Raw genomic sequence first — 19,957 nt, 5'->3', positions numbered from 1 at the left:
CCCTGTCAAAAAAGAACTGAAACCCTATTGAAACACTGCCAAATGTGCATGTCGACGTCTGCTGCCCCCAGCCTCCAGCTTATGTACATTAGACTGTGTGATTGTCTCATTAATGCAGACCACCCAGTGTTTCTCAGTGTACCACAGCATGTTGACTCCCCTGGTGCCATGTAACAAAACAACACTGGAGCTGCAGCAACACGGGGGCATCGCCCTGACACACACACACACACACACACACACACACACACACACACACACACACACACACACACACACACACACACACACACACACACACACACACACACACACACACACACACACACAGCGCCAGAGAGAACTGTCTGGGAGACAAGACTTGGGCTCCCTTGAGCGCTATAAGCTCAATGGGGTTTCTCGCGCTGCCTGACAAGGGTCGCAGATACATGGTGGAAAAACAAACCAATCTACAGCTGTTTGATTACTAACTAACAAGTATGGCGCTACACTGCCCAGCCGCTAGAAAAACAAACACATAGACACACACACACACACACACACACACACACACACACACACACACACACACACACACACACACACACTCCATCGAGTCTCTGCGCCTGAAAAGGTTCACTGAATGGCAAATTAATTTAATTACACAGTGACACAAAAGCGGTGCTTTGGCAAATAAAAAGGTAGGGGAGGAGGGAGTGTGTGTGTGTTCAGGAACAGAGTGAACATTCTGCTGCTATGGATCTGAGAGCAGCACATTTCTCTCTCCCTCTCCGTCTCTAAGGGATACGCCGGCGGCACTGTGCTGGAAAGAGTGTGAGATAATGAGCTGCTCTTTACCTGGCAGTGGCAGACAGAGCAAAATCCAAAAGGTACTAGCCAGAGGAAAGGGCGTGAGAGAGGGATAAGAGCGCCCACCCGGCTGTCTGGTTCAGGGAAAAAGGTGAGAGAAAGAGCCAAGGTGGGCGCCATTTTGAGTGCTGCCGACCCCGACGTCTCGCCATTTTACAAGAGAAGAGAAGGGGTATGAAAAGTCCCTGACCCACACACACTTCTAAACAAAAGCATTTGCATACCAACACAATAAGCTTCGCTCTTCACTGCCAAGAGGATTCCGTTCATTAGCCAACAGACGACTTGCGTTGAGTACAGAACGTTTTCAAGGCGTCCTTTAACGATGGTTGTGGAGTGGTTGAGATAACTACTAAGTTATTCTGCGTTCATAACAAGTGGGGAACTAATTGTAAACTGGGCGCGACGAGTTGTGTGCGTTCACGTGCTTTGAACTCGTTGAGAATGAAGTACAGCTTTTGTGCTCATGAACAATTTATAGTGTACAAATACACTATAAATAGATTGTCATTTATTTCATAAATAACGTTTTGTTGTTCCATTTAACTGCTGAAAATGCTGTCAGGTCATTTCCTTAGTAGGTGACGTCAGAGCTCAGCATGTGGGAGAAGATGGAGCTCAGAGAGGAGACAAGTTTCCCACTAGTAATCACGAGTTGGAGGGGCATATGCTCATATCTGCGAATTTACGAGATGTTATAAACACAGCATTAGGTACCATCCTAGCATATGTACCAATATATCTACATTACGGCAGGTGTCATTCCTATATACAACATTTACACAGCCAGCACACCTTATTAACTTGAACACAGTTGTGTATAACCCATCACCCACCTCTTTTCCCTAGTAGTAGTCAGCATCAATGCCAGCAGAGGAGATGGCCTTCTTCAATGTTCAGGCAGGTCTTCCAAAACTAGTCTGGGAAGGCAGGGAAAGGCATAGAGCGAAAGTGTGAGATAGACTGACCTCTTCAACTGAACAGCTAGTTAAACATGCCAACATGGATTTAGGAACTGATGGTACTTGGCAGCTGAGAAAATATGACAGGAGAGGTATGAAAGAGAGCACCCAGTGTTGCGTGAACAAGGTGTGATTCGTGAAGCTCCGGTTTGAAGCGTTGTAACCCCGCAGGACATGGCCTGTCGTGAGCTAGTTGCTGTTTTCCCTCTCTACCTGTCTGGCCTTATCAATTGAAGAGTAGTCAGAACTGCAATTCTACTAGGCTACTGTAAAATTAATAAATTCGTTCTAGAAAACAAAAAGTAGCCTAATGTCTTCTGTTGTAGCCCAGACCTACACTTGTTTCCCTTGGAACATTTTGGAATAACTTTATAGCTTCTCTATTGTAGTTTATAATCCAACATTGTTTATTAGGACTATAAAGGCAGTTAAATACATTGACCACCTTCCAATCCTAGAATATTTCAATTCATTATATTCCCCAAAGATGTGAATGATGTTTGTTACTTGCAACGGTACAACTACATCATCACCAAACTAAAAATATTTAGACGTTTCATTGCAATTTGGTATGCATATTTTACCCCCATCAGTCCACTTCCAGTATCATATTGTTTGTTTTCGAAATACCTTGTAACTTGGTTCTCCTCATTATAACTTAGAAGAAAAAAAAATACTCCGTTATGACAATAAAACCCAAACTTCAATGCTAAAGCCTTGGTAAAAAGCCTTTCTGGTAGTTTTAGAAATTAACACGTGTTTCGAGTTTCAGACGTGCCAAATTGCGTATGAGGAAAGAAGCTTTTGGGATCGGTTGAATCAGGTCAATAATTGGCAATCAAGACAGAATAAGTGTAAACAAGAAAATAGTATATTTCTTTGAGATAGCGTATCAAAGATACGTCTTAATCTATCATACCATAAATTACACAATAAACATTGTATTACCTTTCGTCATATTTTATGTTACGTAAGCTACATTGCTGAATGAATAGTGCTCTTGGTTTTGACCTCTGTCCATGAGTTTTTGGCGGAGTGAAGAATTGTGTTTGGCTGAATGCCACATTCCTGACTTTTTGGAATACATGTTTAAGTAGGGAAGATAAGGGAGTTAGTTATACATTGACTATACCGGGAATGCAAAACTGTCAGGGAACTAAATATTATTACAAGCTGTGTATGTAGGCTACATATTACTGTAGTCATATTCTGTATCATGTCCAAACTTACAGAAAGTACATCTAGATTCATACAATTCCCTATGAATAAATGGGAGACAAAGTATGAGGGCAGGGAGATACTGCTAAATATAACCAAATAGGGTCTACATAGGTTTTCCTTGTCTGGCTAGCCAGACTCAAAGGCTACGCCCAACAGACGTTAGTTTCTTCTCCGTAGCGAAAGACAGAGCAGGAGAATTCCAGGAGAACAACGGGCGTGTTTAGAAGCTGGTAGCCTATGAGCATCATCTAACTCAATTAAAAGTGAGTACACGAGAAGCATAAACAGAAAGGACATTTTTTTGTTTTACAGAAGAGAAAACGCAAAGGGAGAAAACAGGTGTGTTCCCTACATCCAAATCAAACTAAAAACATCGCAATAATATTATAATAAAACAACACAACAGTAAATGTAAAATGCACTGTCACAAATATGACATTAGCATATTGCTATAGACAGGATGGTTTGGCAAGAGGTCTTGCATTTATGAAAACACAACGGAAAAAGACAAAGGGATTTCAAAGCTGCTCCACACTGCATTGCTGTTTTACTGGACAGTGCAGATGTGTCAACATTTACAAAGAACCTAAACCCTACCTCCCAATATCTAGACAACACTATACAGCACAACATAGACGTAGACCAGGTCATTTCGGGTCTTTCAAGTTGAACTAAATGCGCTATACTTAGATAGCTGGTCTGTACACATCTGTATGCTATAATACTGTGGCATCCCATCTCCCTAGGGGACATCTTGTACTGTTTACCCAACAGCTCTGACCTACAACGACCTACACTAGAACTTCCAGCTAACAGAAACTCTGTTTTAGCAGTTGATCATGTAAAAATGGTTATACACTTGATATTGGTATGTACAGTCCTTTATGTCACGTCAGCCAGTGATGATGGGGAGATGTCGGAGGAGGCTCAGCGTGAGTGGATGTGTGTATCACGTGGTGTTTGCATTTTTGAGTGTGTGTTTGTGTGTGTGTGTGTGCCACATTAGTTGCCAGCCATTAAAGATATGGGTCGTTCCACAAAATGAGTTCCTTTTGCATCCCTTTGATATTTAAAGTAGAAATTGTGCATCAATTAAAAAGCATGTTTAAATGAATTAAATAAAAGTATATTTTGTATATGAATAAGACTTGATAAAGTGCCAAAATTCAGCATTTTGACATGCATCTCTGTGCATGCTCTATGATTTTTAGGAAGATTTTAACCCAAACAGTTTTCACCATCATTGTAAAGCCCTAGTCATTTTGTTGCTTTGACAAAGTCATTTCTAAAGAGTATTATTTATTTCATGTGATTAGTGATTCATTTTAAGGGAGAAAAAAATTAAGAAAACCTGTCCCTCGTTTTAAGGTCAACCCTGTTAAGTGAACTGAACTCTCATTTTACTATTCTTTTTTTAAATTCAAATAAACATATGAAAAGGAATAAACTGAGCGGGTCGAGCATAACACGTACACCTTTTTACCCATATATAGACAGGCAAAAAATGTTTTAACAATAAAAAAAAAAGAGTGTGAAGCTTGCATTGAATTGCCCCCTCCCTGTTGCACACAAGCTTCCGTTCCCCTGTTAGAAAGGGATTTATGAATGATTTAAGATGAAATAGTCAACCCTGTTACGGTCAACCCTGTTATTTGATTTGGCTTTTAATAGGCACTTACTATAGTCATTGTTTTATTTAACCTTTTGAGATGGGGAAAACATGCATTTTAAATTAAGTTGAACATGTGCTTATTATGACAGAATGTTAAAATTAGGTGAAATAAAACTCTTCACCAAGTCACACTACCCAAAAGGGTCTCATTTTGTGGAACAACCCATATGTGCGTGTGTGTGTTTCTGGGGTGGTTAGACGTCTACATCTCATGGGTCAGAACTGTGCTGCCACCCCGTTGTCCTGCTGCGGGTTGACCAGTGTGTTGGGTGGCTGGCCATTGGGCTGGGCGTTGGTCTCGTTTAGCCTGTGGACGCGGTACACCTCGTAGTGGATGCTACTGGTGATGTCCTTGATGTTCTGCATGTGGGTCCTTACAGAGAGGAAACAAAGAGGGGATTTAGTGATAAATGTTACCCAGAGAAACATCAACCCACCCGACCCACTGGTTGAATTAACGTTGTTTCAACGTCATTTGTCAACCTATTGTGACGTGGAATCTAAGTGGAAAATACCTTTGGATTTGCAAAAAGTCCATCAGTACTGTTTTCATCTAATTTCAACCAGCGTTGTAAAAATGTAAACACTTAACCTGACTAACAGGTTGTTGCATCAATATTTTAACAGTCATCAAAACTATGTATACGTTGAAATTAAGTTAAAATCCACATAGAAAAGTACAAAATATTTTTCATCCTATATTCAATATATTTTGGGTGGTTGAAATTGTTGAATTTCATAATTTGATTTGAAATTTGATTTCACCTTGTTTCAATGTTGATAGTAAAATCGTATGTTTGAATCAACGTCATAGTTTCAAGGTCATGCCATCAACCTAAATAGTGGTACAGCATACTGAAAAAAAGGTGAAGCCACAGTCCAACGATTTCCTGCCTGAACAGTGGCTCCTACTGGCATATGAGGGGTAATGCACTTCAGTGAGAACAAGTCTACCATCCAGATGCCTACTGTACCTCTATGTACCTTGCTCAGCGTTTGGAATTTAACTGTGTTATTTTTAGCTGAGCCATCATGTCATAACACTTAGACATTGATCAGCTTCCATGCTCATTTGCGTAGACTATCTAAGTAACATTGAATAGTTGAAAGTAGCCGAACTAACTTTTCTTACACAAGCTGTATGTGAAAGTACATTTGGAGTGAGGCTGGGTTTATGTAGGCTATTGACATCTGATTCGCCCAAAGCTATACTATCATTCATCCATGGTTGATTGGAACTTTGGAAGTTATCATTAGCCCTATGAATAGGATGCCATATCCATGATATTAAAACTAGAATCTGCAGTTGAAACCGCAACAAAGCCACAACTCCGCCTCTGTTTTGATTAAGAGCTGAGGGATGGGCCTCCAGAAATGTAACCACTTTTAAATTCATAGACCGAGCTATGGCTGCAAGGACGGACCATCCATTATATCAAAATTATAGTTTTAACCATGTTTTGAGGCTATACAGTGCTTGCTTTTTAAAAAAAAAACAATTTTCGGGATGTCTCCTGGTCTGACAAACACCGCTGTAGCTCTGACACCTTCCAGCACAGATGCGGAAGGATGATTGAGAAGCAGACGTCTAGCTTGAATAGAAAGATTCTTATTCTTAAGCTAATTAGAGGCGCTTCAATCGACTATGGGGTAAGAGACCTTGACAGTTCCAGAACAGGACCTAAGCACTAGAACTCTAGAAAGCTATGTATGCTAAGTTCTGGTTGGTTGGTCCTTTGAACAGACCTAACAGCAAGAGGTCCAGATTAATATATCTGTTCTATACAAGTGTGGAGTGATGAAAGGAGCATTCACCAAGGGCCAAGAGGCGCCCTGAAGGGGCCAGGTGCAATCTGGAAAGGAAACAGTCGGTCCTCCAGTAAACAGGCGCTTTGACATTCCTCTCTTTTCAGACCTACTCCTCCTGTTTGTTCATCACCTCCGCCCCCCTATTCCCCCCCAGCGGTGAGTCATGGACTCTCACTTGATATGACCCCCAACTTGGCAGTAAGAATGCTCAGCGCAGTCAAAAAAACATAAGCACAATGATAGTTTGTGTGTGTGAGTGCAACCATGCTCTCAACTACAGTATTGTCTGTCTACACCAGTGTCTGTCATAGATATTCAAACCAGTAGATGGTGATAGCGCTGACGTCATCCACGTATTTCTATGGAAAACTCCCGATGGCGCATGAAGCCGGAAATATTCTAATTTGAAGCACACCATATTGCTGAATGGGACTGAATGGCACCAAATAAAAATCCGCTAAGGATCATGGTGAAAGTGACCGTAACCAGCAAAGGAACATGGTTGATGTAGTCGTTTTCATCCTGCCTGAGAGAGTCAACCGTAATGTCTACAGCATGAGGGCGCAAGCCTCCTCGTAGCCTGCCGGCCCGTGATTGGTCCGTGTCAGCACGTGGTCCTGTGTGGACAAATGTAGTCAGAATGTGTCACTATTCAAAATATGTATCTTGATTGGTAAAATAATTCACAGTGGGAATCGAACTTGATCATAATAAACACATATTAGAGCCCAAAACAACGTTGAAAATCTTTTTTTGGGGGGGGTGGGGGTCGCCTTGGCAATTGTAATTTACATAGGGCAAACCAGGGCTTTGGCACCGCTAGGTTGCTGTGCAGTAGCCGACCAGCAGAGCTCATGACATCACATTCCAGACCGGACATGGCGGGCCTGGTGTCTGTGCACAATTTCCCCCATTGTGACCCGGATTCAGAAGGTTCGGTAAATCGTCCTCCTCACGTCTATTACTCCTAAATCTGTTTAGTCAAAGACAGACCAGAGAAACGTGGATATGAGTTAGACGACAGATGTTTAAATCAGTTGGCTGGGATTTAAACATGTACTGGCAGCAGTAACATGCATGGTTGATCCCCTGTACTGTGCAGTCCAGTCAGGCAATGGCAAACCTGCTTCAACCCATTTGACATGATTAGTATGACAGGGATAGTAATGGTTGTGTGTGTGTTGAATAACCTTCTATGGTTCCCCACTTTATTTGTGCCCAGAAGAATCTTTCCATTGACCAGGTACTACTGGTTGCTCCCCACCACAGCAAATGGGATCATCTCCTGACGACACACAACACATGGTTTATAATGAATCCATGCGTCGGTCGGTTGGTCGTGTGTGTGTGTATTTACAACACTGTAAACCCACCCTGATCTTATCATTGATCATCCTGTCATCAGCATCCTCGTCAAACTCTTTCTGAGGGTAGACGTCGATCCCGTTGGCTCGCAGTCCTTCCCTGATCTGCACAAACAGAAAACACATCACAATCTGACACCAGGTTGCAGTGTCACACCAATGTACTGTAGAACAGCAGTCAGGGCAAAACAATGGCCGTTTCCACATCATGTCATCTACCAAGTCATCCAATCCTGGAGGTGGAGGAGTGTGTGTCCTGCCCAGTACAACAACATCACACACCAAAGCCTTTCACTCACCACCAGGGGAAAGAACGGGGAAGGGAGGCTTTGTCACATCATAAAAATTCTTCAAGTAGATCTCCAGATACCCTGATTGTTTGGACCAGTATAAGGTCACCATGATTGAAATGATAAATATACAATTATGAAATGATTGACTACATTTCGACAGTACTGTTAGCTCACTCGGATTCCATCATAAATACTCCATCATGTTGTTAAGGCTGGTGTTGACCTTAAACGACCTTAAATGTTCTCTGACATGGAGACTTACTGTGGAGGTTAACAACCATTATTCAAATATACAGCCAGACACAAAATGGCCGCCTTCTTTACAATGACGAACACAGACATGCTTCTTCTGCCAGCAGTGATGGCCTTTAAATGAATGACCGTTCCGCTCACAATTACTACTTTGACAGTTTCCACTTGGTTGATGATCAAACAGATTTTCTACATTACTCTGTTTATACTTCTTGGAAAGTCTAAACTTGTAACTTTAACTTTCTCAGCCTTAGGCCTACATTATAGGATGAAATGTAAACTGACTACATTTTTTAAAGCTATAACAGAGCATGCACGCACACACTGTTGGACACAGATGGCAAAACCCGAATAAAAAGCTATTTTGTTCCTTTTGCATGCATGTCAACTGCTGCAGGGAGCAGAGAACAAGAAAGAAACATCAAGAAAAATGTAAGATCACAATCCCAGGGTCGTACATTGCCCAGCCCATGCAGCCAATCAAAACAAGCTGGTTACAAGCCCCAGAGCTTCCATCTCGCTCTGCCTTGTTCTCATTGGCCGTTGTCGGGGGAACGGTAGCCAAGTCGCCCAACGTGTATCCTCCTCCAGAATTAATAAAGCTGTCGCAGGATGCCAGAGAGTGGAGACAAGCGTCCCTCGAGAGAGGGAGTGTGCATGTACATGTGCATGTCCTTTTCTTCTTTGTGTGTGTGTGTACATGTTCATTTTCTTCTCCCAGGCTGACCACTGGCCAACAGAAACAGAGGAACAGAGGGGGGTGCAGAGGCCTATTTAGACTGAGCCAAGCAGGTAGTTTAGGCCTGTGTATCCTGGTATGGTGTAGAGTTAAAGTGACAGGAAGAGAAAGTAGCATTTGGGAATTCCATTGAATTCTAAATCATTTAAACTTCCATTTAAATCAGCAGAGGGCCTCTAGTCTCTATAACATAAACACGAGTCAGTCATCAACAGAAAGGGTTATGCATTCCATTATGGAGGAGTAGCTACTAGACAGCCTCTACCAAGTAGTTACTAGACAGCCTGCTACAGTAAACTGGCATCTGTGCAGACGTCAGCTGCCTCGAAGGTTTACAGAAAGCTGGAATATTGTAAATAAATCACTTCTTAAAATGCAACTTTCTGGCTAAAAACATCCGATAAGTGTTCCAAGGTTTCATACCGCTACTCCTCAGATTGGGCAGAGTACCGTAGTTTATCCAGATGGCTGCTGTTTGTAATGCCTGGCATCACTTCATACTGGCCTGTGTGTGATCTTACCCTCTCGTTACCCTGTTTTTACCCTGCTGTAAAGGCCTAATGCCAGCCCAGGTCAGATTGTAGTGCAAAAGGGACTAGTTTAAAAGCAAATCTACAGATCAATGTCATAGACTTTTTGTGTACACACATGTGCATGTATACACATTACACACACACACACACACACGTGCGTGCACACACCTTACCGTCTGTCTGAAGAAGTCCCTCTCCTCCAGGGTGAGTGCGTCTGCCTTAGCGATGACAGGGACTATTTTGACCGCTTTACTCAGACGGTTCAAACTCCACATCCAGGGGCCTCAGACTGGAGAGAGACAACACGTAGGGAGAGAGAGGAAGAGATGTATATCTTTAGACTATTGTCTGTACATATTAGTCCTAGCATTGTTGCTTCTGTCTGTAATAAGTATGTGTTTATTCTTTAGGAGGAGGAGAGAGAAAGATGTTAAGATAACTTCAAGAGAAAATGAGATATTTTCTGATTGGTAGGTTATATTGTAATGCAGCACTGTGGTATAATTGAAAACATGTCCAAAACGTTTATTCAACCACAAAGGACATTTCTTTTGAGACGTATGATAAAGCAGTTGTGGGGCAATGAATGTCACATCCACTGAAGACTTTTCAGTCATGGATGATATGAGACATACCACTAGGGGGCAATGATGGTCCATTGTCTATTATTTTCTGATAAATGACAGTGTGATTGTGCAGCAGTGTTCCAGTATAATCCTAATTCTCAAATTTAAAAGACGACTCACAACCTCTTTCCAAGGTTAAACACAAAATGCACAAAATGGTTAAGAACTGAAACATGCCTGGAAACAGATAATGGTCCTCTCAAGATTTTCGTCATGGATGGCAGTTTTAGGAGGTAAAATGTGGGGATAATGCAATTGAATACATATCTATATTGAACATCATGTGATGAGAGATATTGTCCTCAGCTGACCACTCACACAAAGCTTGTACATCCTACTCCCAAGTTGTCAAGTCTTAGAGCTTCTTTACTCTACTATCTCCTATAAACCTTCTCTCTTCCCCATCTCATCTCTTTGTATCCTGTATACACTCTCCTATCAGAGGAGAATGAATGAGAATGTTCAGGCTATAGCTAGCCTGGCAGTGGCTCTGGCTGCTCCATATGGAGTACGTCTAGAGTCTGAAACACATTTACACATTCATTTATTCAACATAAAAAATATGAATATCTCCAAATCACCCTTTTTGATGATTTTAAGACATATCGTTTGGAACAATGCACTACAAGTACATCACATTTACAAAGTGGGCTCTCTGCTAATTCTTAATTTCTTATCAATTGTATGAGCACCACCAACACAGGGAACGGGAAATGGATTCAAAAGGAAACTCCCTTTGCTGCTGAGTTGCTGAATGTGTAATCCTAAAGGTGGGCTGTGATTGGTTAATGACCTATAATGTTAATTTCTATGTATAAAATGGGTCGTACCAGAGATCCCACTCTGGAAATGTGATGTGTATGAAGACTATAGTGTTTCACACAATATGTTTAAATTAAGGGAAAAAAGCAAAAAGGATAATTTGGAGATATTCGTAGATTTAATGAATAAATTAATGTGAAAATATGTATTTCAGAATCTAAACATACTCCATGTTAGAGCACACTATAAGGAGTATAAAGACTCCAAGATGCCTGTATCATGTACAGTTCACTGATCGTTGGTCATACAGGAGGCATGTAAAATGGCCATTTACATCATGATTTCCCCCCAAAAAAATTGTGATTCAAAATGTAAAAAGCATTTCAAAACATCCTTTTGGGATGCACCCATAGTCATGTGTATTTATCTCAAACTGCTCAAGCTAGTAAAAGGAAACCTTGAAGCAAATTGCTGACACTAAACCAAGGACTAATCAATTCAATTAAAGTAGTGTAGTGTCTACCATTAAAAAAATATATTCTGCTTGGGATTTCTCTATTACAGACATAATGGCACCAAAGCATGGAGCTATCCAAGACACATGGGTTAATTCCCAAATGGCATCCTATTTCCTATGTAGTTCACTACTTTTGACCAGAGACATAGGGGTCCTGCTCAAAAGCAGACATATGACTTTGGCATCGTGTCTATGTAATTGATTAGAGGCCCTTGTTTCAAACCTCAACCGACAGACGATAATCCATTTGTGAAAGCAATGAATAAGGAGGGAAGAAAAAGGGAGAAAGAAGAAGGGGGAGTATTTGGGTTTTGGGGATAATTTTTTTAATAGTTCCAGAAGCTTCTTAAGTCTAGACCATGAACCAGGTTCCACCCGCAGTAAGATCTATATTGCTTATTGAACACCAGAACACCAGGATTGAGAGTTATACCCTCATATTGCCCTAAAGAGCAGCATTGGCTACTCAACACATTATTTTAGTGTCTCTCGCCTCATCCCCTGTCATGCCATCTGTTTTTGCTGAGTGACTAAGTGTGTGTGTCGTGTTGTTTCTATTCATGTGTGTGCCTCAACACCAGGAAGGCCCAACCACCACTCACCCATGTCCACACTGCACCAAAATATATGGCTCCCCGCTCAACCATCTGAAGACCCACAAATAGAATATCCACAAATAGAAGACCCAGGAGGAGCATATTAGGAGCATATTAGACCCTATGGGCACGAGTGAGACTAACCAGGGTGCACTCAAGGACACTTTAATTCCTGTTAAATGAATCTAACAAACTGCAGACGTGAGTAAAGGGAACATTTGCTAAATTGCTAGCAGAGCGGCATGAGGCAATGTGGTTGGTATTATCAAGACATTAAGAGTGTGTGTCTATACAAACGTTATTCAAAATTAACAAATAGCCACCACTTGGGTGTTTAATCTGATTATATTCGCTGCTAGTTGCTCACTAAATTAACTGTGATGATTCACAAGCATGCTGACGTTTTAAGGTTACATTTTCCATTCCTGAAATCACAAGAAACAGCACATTTTAAACATTAAAATGGTTTTGGCCCCATTCATTGTTAGGCACCTCACACACTATTCCCACCTGAACATATACAAACGTATTCTAAATGCTTTGTCATATACATTGTCTCAGTCTCCCCGTCACTCCCTGCCTAATGTTTTCTAGACTGCGTACTATAGTCTACAAAAGTATCTGCAGTCAAAGGAGTCTTTGTGAAACTTGATTCCTAAAGCGATACCTCAGTGTCTCTGGATAGAATGAGTTCCACATGTGGTCGAAAGAGAGAGGGAAGAGGATAGTGTAGGAGTGAAGATGGAGGGGAGGAGAGGAGAGAGAGAGGGGGGCAGTTTAGAGGAAGTGGTGAGGAGCATCTCATTTGTAAAAATGTTTACAGTATTAAAATTAAAACTTTTTCAATTCCACAGGAAATTAAGTTCTTCTCTTTCTTGTGATGCAAGTGTCGAGACGATGTGTTAAAGCCCAGATTAATCCACGGAAAGACAATATTCGATTTTTTGTATATTTTATTCATCTTTTTGTGTATTTCATTGACTGTGTTTGAGAAGGTCATTACAAACATTTGCGCGGTCATAACGTTAACGTGAAAAAAACTACAGGCACAAGCAAAAGTATGAAAGAGTTGTAGCAGTAAAATGAAAACAATCCATCAAGATTTAAGTGACAATTGGATTTTGCACCCCTCAAACACAGGAAATAGATGGCTGAAAAAGACAGATCCTCAGGTGGGTGGGGAATGTGCATTGCTAGTATAAGATTTATGGCATATTTCATTGTAGCCTATGTATATCTGTATAAACATTTGAGAATACTGTTCAAAATTCCCTGATCTGTGACTTGGAGGTGGGAGAGGGTATTCGTGGCAGGGGTGCCCTCTACCCAACTCTATGGTCATGTGAGTACTGAGGGCACTCGTGGCAGGTGTGGCCTCTATATTACTCTATGGACAGGAATTTATATGGGTGCCTCCTTTTAAATCCGGGTGTTTCGCCCAGAGAGAGTTGAGCAGTTGAACACGCCAAACAACTCCTTCACAAGAAACATAAGGTTACTTGCATAACCCCGGTTCTCTGATATTATGAGTGAGACATCTCAGTGGGATTCACCAGAATCTAAGTAGCTCGATGGACCAGTCTGTCGGAGACAGAGCGTGCCGAACTTCCTCACACTCGTGCGAGTAGGGGAATGTGGCGAGATATCTCTCATAACATCAGAGAACCGGGGTTACGCAAGTAACCCTAAGTTCTCTTTAAATTATTTGTTTTGACATCTCATAGTGGGATATAACCAACTCCCATATCACACATGCTCTCTGGAGCCAGGGAGTCTCCATTCCCTTTGATGGGAATTCCCTCTGGACAATACATCTGCTCTTATGTTCAGTACGCCCGGGACATGAGTCGGGCGTAGGGACAGGACTGTAGGTGTGCTCTGCTCCACAGAATAATCCTGACGGATAGTCTAAGCGCAGTCGTATTGTCCGTTCTGATCAAAACGTGCTAATTCTGAAGGGAGGGTAAAAATTCTGTGAAAGAAGCACCATCAGCAATTCGAGGTAATTTATGTGAGCAATGCGGATTAGTGGGGTCCATACTCTGTTTATTACATTTCCCTTGTGAACTGCGCCCAGCTCTGTGAGTGACGCATCTGTCGTCATCACTTTCCTCATTTCCACTACCCCTAGGGGAGTGCCCAGTGTTGCCAACTTAGCGACTTTGTTGCTATATTTAGAAAGAATTCAGACCCCTCTATCGACACATTTTCAAAAAAGCAACTAGCGACAAATCTTTTTCTGGTGTTATTGGAGACTGACGTGAAAGCACGTATCGTTCCTACTCTTTTCAACGAGCCCGGATAAAGGAGGAGGGTTGGAATTGTGACATAAAAAAAACAAGAATCGACAGAAAGTTCATTTGTAGTTCTAAACATATTTAGGATGTTTTTTACTCACTTTTTGTCTCACCCACGACGTTATTCCTCTCTCCTACAGCGTCCATCACAATTACATGCACATGGCCAATTATGCAAATTATGTGAAGATGTCATTTAGCGACTTCTAGGACAGCCAATAGCTACTTTCCTGACTGAGGAGTTGGCAACACTGGGAGTGCCAGAAACGAAGATCGAGGGGCTCTTCCAGTGACTGGGAGCCGAGAGACACGTGGATGTCACCTCTATCCGGCGATTGACAGACAACAGGCAAAACCCTAAGTAGGCCGAGTGGTACTACTGAGATGGTGGATGCCATCAAACCTAGCACTCGGAGGCACGTCTCGAACATGACCGAGCGCCCCTGTGTAACAGGGAGAGGCACTGTAGGAACGAGGCGATGCAGTCTTCCGAGAGTGTTGCCCGATAAGAGAGAGTACCCAGCATTATGCCAAGGTATTCTATTCTCTGTGTTGGCACCAAACAGTTATTTTTCTGATTGATCTTGAACCCTAGCTCGGAGAGCTACCTTATACTTCCCAGTCGAAATAGTTCGCACATATGACAATTTGACGTTTTTGTTTCTTTTGGTGTTCGGCATCATTCGGCAGGGGTTTTTCCCGGAATGTTTGAGCACACAACCATTTCTCTTGAGGCAAGCTGAAGTTCGGTAGCCGAAGTCTACGCCCCTTCGTTGGTGATTGGTCAACAGTAGGGATTCTTCAATGAAGTGTTTGTCATTCAACTACAGACGACTAGTTGCCATGCACATTTTGTCACTTGCAAACATCTTAAAAAACCTCCTCTGCAAAAACTTCAAAATTAATGACATATTTCTTGACTTATCTTTGATTAATTCTAACTATTTTGAGGAAGTGTAACTACATGTTCTTTTATATGGCGAGGGACAAACAGTAATATTGCTGTTTTTTTTAAGCGAATGTCTATCTATTTAAGGGAGTATGCGAGGCACAAATCGAATCTCCTTTTCATTGTATTTTCAACCTGTATATGTGGATGCTTGGATACAGCAGAGGCTTTTATTATTGAGGAAAAAAAGAGTGAATGCATAAAAATGGGTCGCGGCACAAAGGGAAGGGTTTTAGGAGCACAGATGTGCCCCTCCCTCATAGTGGGGTGAACTGTTGGTTGCACCTCTCTGCCGTTGGGCGCCCATTCCCTGCAGGGGAATCAAATGAGCGGGACATCGACGTGGCTGCAGGGAAGGAACGTTTTCCCCACTGTCAGCCCGTTAGGGGATCCAAATTGTGGGGTCGAAGACTGCTGTGTCACTAGGGGCTTCTCGCAGAAAGTTTCCCTTTCTCTGGCACGAAGCCTTGGCTTCTGGAGGGGTTGGCCAGGTAACCACGATTCCCAGATCTACAGTGTTCGCACTTCTGCCGAATGATGGCGACAGGTGGTCCCAAACAGTCCTTCCAGCTCAACAGGAACGTTAAGGAAATGTACTTTCTCCCTGTCCGTTAGCCACAGGGCTCTCTCCCCTACCACTGCAAGGCTCATGGCACAACCACAGGCTTGAATGGCACCCCTGGAGGCTCGGAGGTGTCGTCTATGAAAACACAGATCTCTTCCCAAAGGTTTGGGTTAGGCTTGCCAATCGATAGGAGATTATGCATCTCCAGCATCAAATTGGCCTGGTAAGCCAGTAGTAGGGACGAAACGTTCAACGCCCGTGAAGAATGTGCAGCAGACACTTACACATTTTAGTAGATAGATGAGGAGAAACGGTTCGTTTTAACAGGGAGAGAAGTGTCCATCTTTGACAAGGTACTGGGGTTGAAGTGGTTGGCCAGTGACCGCTCAACCACCAGTGGATTGTCCTTGACATTCATTTGGCAAAAAGTCTGGTTTGGACATTGCTAGTCAAAGGTTTTCAAAATTGCATTTGGCTTCAGCCATGCATGTTGAGAGGAGTCGTTTTCCTGGGACGGTGCTAGAGGGAAGTTTACTCCTGTCATACCAGTCCCTCTCTGATGCCACCCCCCATGGGTTCAGGCCACTCAATATGCTGCCCGTTTGCTGACATCAATGAGTGAATATCTCATCCACCATCGATGCCCAGCTAAGCTAGCAGGTTCCATGGCTCCAAAAAACAGCCAAAAAAGTTAAACGTAACTAGCGTTCACCACTTGGGTTAGTAGCCTAGCTGGTTAAGACAGTGCTGGCCGGAAAAGCTAATCCTTTAACAATGTCAGCGTAGCTAGCGTTCGCCATGAGGGTTAGTAGCTTAGCTAGTTAGCACAAAGTTAGACAAAGAAAGTTAGCACTACGTTGGTCTTGCAACAAATGAAAGCGTGGCTCTCGACCGATAAGCAGTGACGCTAGAATGTTCGGTCTAGTCAACGCCAATGAAGGGTCAAACTATCAGAGAGCAAACTAGTAATTCTACCCTTCCAAGTAGAAAAGCTAGTCATAGGATAGCTAGCCTTGCAGCGAGCTAGCCAGGTTACCTAAGCTTGGGAGCTAAGCTAGCCAAGTCTCCGCAGTTAGTCGTGTGATGCTAGTTACAAAAGGAGACAAAGGAAGAAAGGCACTGAAGCAAATTCTTACTCGAAAATGTCACCCAACACAAAAGACATGAGCTAATAAGGTTACGCCACCAAGTGCAGGGTTAACGGCACATGAACAGTTAAACAGGAAAAAGTATCAAGTCGTGCTGAGGAGAGCCAAGTCGAACTCTTCTGTGAGGAAGAGAGATGAGAATGAGAAGAGGGAAGGTGAGTGGCTCTTTGGTAAGTGGGGGAAGGGCTCCCTCATTCGCCACTTGACCGGTCTGATTAGTCCTTCAGGCTACTTATGTCGAAACAAATAATTGAAAGAGAACCAGTGTGCGTCTTTGACATTTAAGTCACATTTATCATGTAGAAGAGGATAAGAATAAAACTCCCTCACCATTGTTGTTCATAGACCAAAGAGCTACAGTATATTTTCCTCTCATCCAATAAATGTAAACATAGTTTGCATGGAGTTAAAGTAGAATTTTCAAAGCAACATTGGCATTGAGTAGAACCGGTGCTATGGTCAGATGACATGAAAATAGAGCTCTTTGGCCACGCACAACAGTGGTGGGTTTGGCATCGAAATGAGACTGCATAAGCAGAAATTAATCCCATACTTACTTTAAAATATAGTGGTGAAATGTATTGAACCTTTATTTTATCAGAGAGTCATACTGAGAGCAAGGCTTCTTTTACAGATGAGCCCTGAATTACAGAAAATTAACATCAATATGAATACAAAATGCAAGAAGGAAACCAGGTCATAAAAAATAAACACATTCATCGGTAAAAATGTCCTCAATCAGCTTTCTGACTTGCCCTAGAGGCACCAAAACATCAAATTTAAGAACATTTTGAAGATTGTTCCAGAAATAAGGTGTAAGAAAACTAAAAGCTGATTTACCTAACTCAGTAGAGAGCAAAGGATTTTCCAGAGTTAGCCATCCCTGAGACTGGGTGTTGTAACTCGTATTTCTAAAAGTTTAGTAATGATGTTAGGTACAGTGGGACTTTTTGTAAAAGGCTTTATAAATGAAAACATAGCAATGCATCAACCTACATGTTTGGGCCATTATGCTTCCACTGGACCTGGGGCCCTTGTTAAGGTCAACAGCATAGTGAACTTTACCCAGTACCAGGACATTTTAGCCAAAAAGCTGCTTGCCTCTGCCAGGAGGCTGAAACTTGGCCACAACGGTCTCGTCCTGCATGATAATAACCCCAAGCACACATCACAATCCACAAAGAAATTGTTAAATTGGCCACAAATCAACATTTTGAAATGGCCGTCTCAGTCTCTGGACTTGAAACCTTTTGAAATCCTGTGGTTTGAATAAAGAGGGCAGTCCATAAGTGCAGATGAAGGATATATTTTTTATTTTACCTTTATTTAACTAGGCAAGTCAGTTAAGAGCAAATTCTTATTTTCAATGACAACCCACTGTTCCTAGGCTAACTGACTTGTTCAGGGGCAGAACGACAGATTTGTACCTTGTCAGCTCAGGGGGTTCGATCTTGCAACCAGGGGTTAGTTAGCTATAGCTCTGGACGGACAGACACGCACATACACACAATATTCCTACTTCATACATGATAGCAGTGAGAGAAAATGAATACTTTTTGACCTTGCCCAGATAGGTCTTCATTGACTTAGTGTCATGAGATGCCACCCTTATTTTAAACAACATTCCCCAATCACTGTTTGTAATGGTTTAGGATCTCCTCGGAACCACTATGACATCTAGTATATATACAAAACACAATCCCGCAGGGCTCCTATACAAACACACTATATGTGTGTGTACGTGCATGTGTGGGGATTCTCTCTTCTCTACCAGCATCACCACACAAACATAAATACATGGCTAGCAGTACCGGTGCATCAAGTCTGACACCAACAGGCTCCTAAACAGTTTATATCCCCAAGCCTTAACCAACAGAATGAATTGACCCTTCTATTTAATTTTAATTTTTTCACTGACTCTACACACTCACACTCCATCACACACACAACATGCACACACATTTATACCGACTCCACACCTGACATTAAAACTTGAAACTTAAAACACTGAGTGATATCTAAGCTGGGAAGGAAGACTCAAGGTTTTTCAACATGCTCTTTGTAGCATCAATCACTTCTCAGTGTGTTCTCATTCTCCTAGATCCATCTGCTGGCTCAGGCTCTGCTCTGCACACTCTTGGATTGCATCCTACCTGGCAGGTCGCTCCTAGGTGACGTGGAGAGGATCTGTGTCTGCACCACATGTCTGCACCACCTGCTCTCACTACCGGTGTGCCCCAGGGTTCAGTTCTAGGCCCTCTCCTCTAAACACCCAATCACTCGGCTCCATCATATCCTCCCAGTTGCACCTATCAACTACTTTTCTCCTTCCCACCCCTTCTGACAGGTGGCGACATGCATCTCTGAGTGCCTGGCAGACATCTCAGCTTGGAAGTCGGCCCACCACCTCAAGCTCAACAAGAAGGAGCTGCTCTTCCTCCGGCGGGGAAGGCCTGCCCGCTCCAAGAGCTCTCCATCACGGTTGACGCCATGGGGTCCCCCTCCCAGAGTTCAAAGAACCTTGGCGTGACCATGGACAACAATCTGTCATTCCCTGCTCTTCTCTGTCCTGGCACCCCAATGGTGGAACGAGCTTCCACCTAACGTCAGGAAAGCAGAGTGCCTGCCCATCTTCCCGAAAACATCTGAAACCCTACTTCTTCAAATGGTATTTATTACTTGTGCCGAATTCAACAGTGTAGACTTCACTGTGAAATGCTTACTTACGACCCCTTTCTCAACAACGCAGAGTTAAAAAGAAAAATGTGCTAAATAAAAAAGGAAATAGTAACAACAAAATAAC

General features: G+C 42.5%; 1 protein-coding gene across 2 annotated transcripts; it reads right to left on the bottom strand.

The window, feature by feature from the left end:
• Positions 1-2,660: 2,660 nt before the first annotated feature.
• On the bottom strand, positions 2,661-9,978 carry LOC106564664 (septin-9-like). Of its 2 annotated transcripts, none has more exons than XM_014130869.2 (3): positions 9,868-9,978; positions 7,887-7,982; positions 2,661-5,077 (listed from the first exon to the last, which is right to left on the bottom strand). In XM_014130869.2, exons 1-3 carry the CDS (start codon positions 9,967-9,969, stop codon positions 5,042-5,044), a joined length of 234 nt encoding a protein of 77 aa, XP_013986344.1. In that variant the 5' UTR covers positions 9,970-9,978; the 3' UTR covers positions 2,661-5,041. The 2 variants fall into 2 exon arrangements, with proteins under 2 accessions (XP_013986344.1, XP_082814513.1); XM_082958387.1 differs by lacking the exon at positions 2,661-5,077 and adding an exon at positions 7,694-7,798.
• Between the last annotated feature and the right edge of the window lie 9,979 nt (positions 9,979-19,957).

This window comes from Salmo salar, chromosome 12 (assembly GCF_965601325.2).
Source record: "Salmo salar chromosome 12, fSalSal1, whole genome shotgun sequence".
In the NCBI taxonomy this organism is placed as follows: domain Eukaryota; kingdom Metazoa; phylum Chordata; class Actinopteri; order Salmoniformes; family Salmonidae; genus Salmo; species Salmo salar.
Note: the sequence above shows the minus strand (reverse complement) of the source record. Positions and strands in the feature narration are given on the sequence as shown.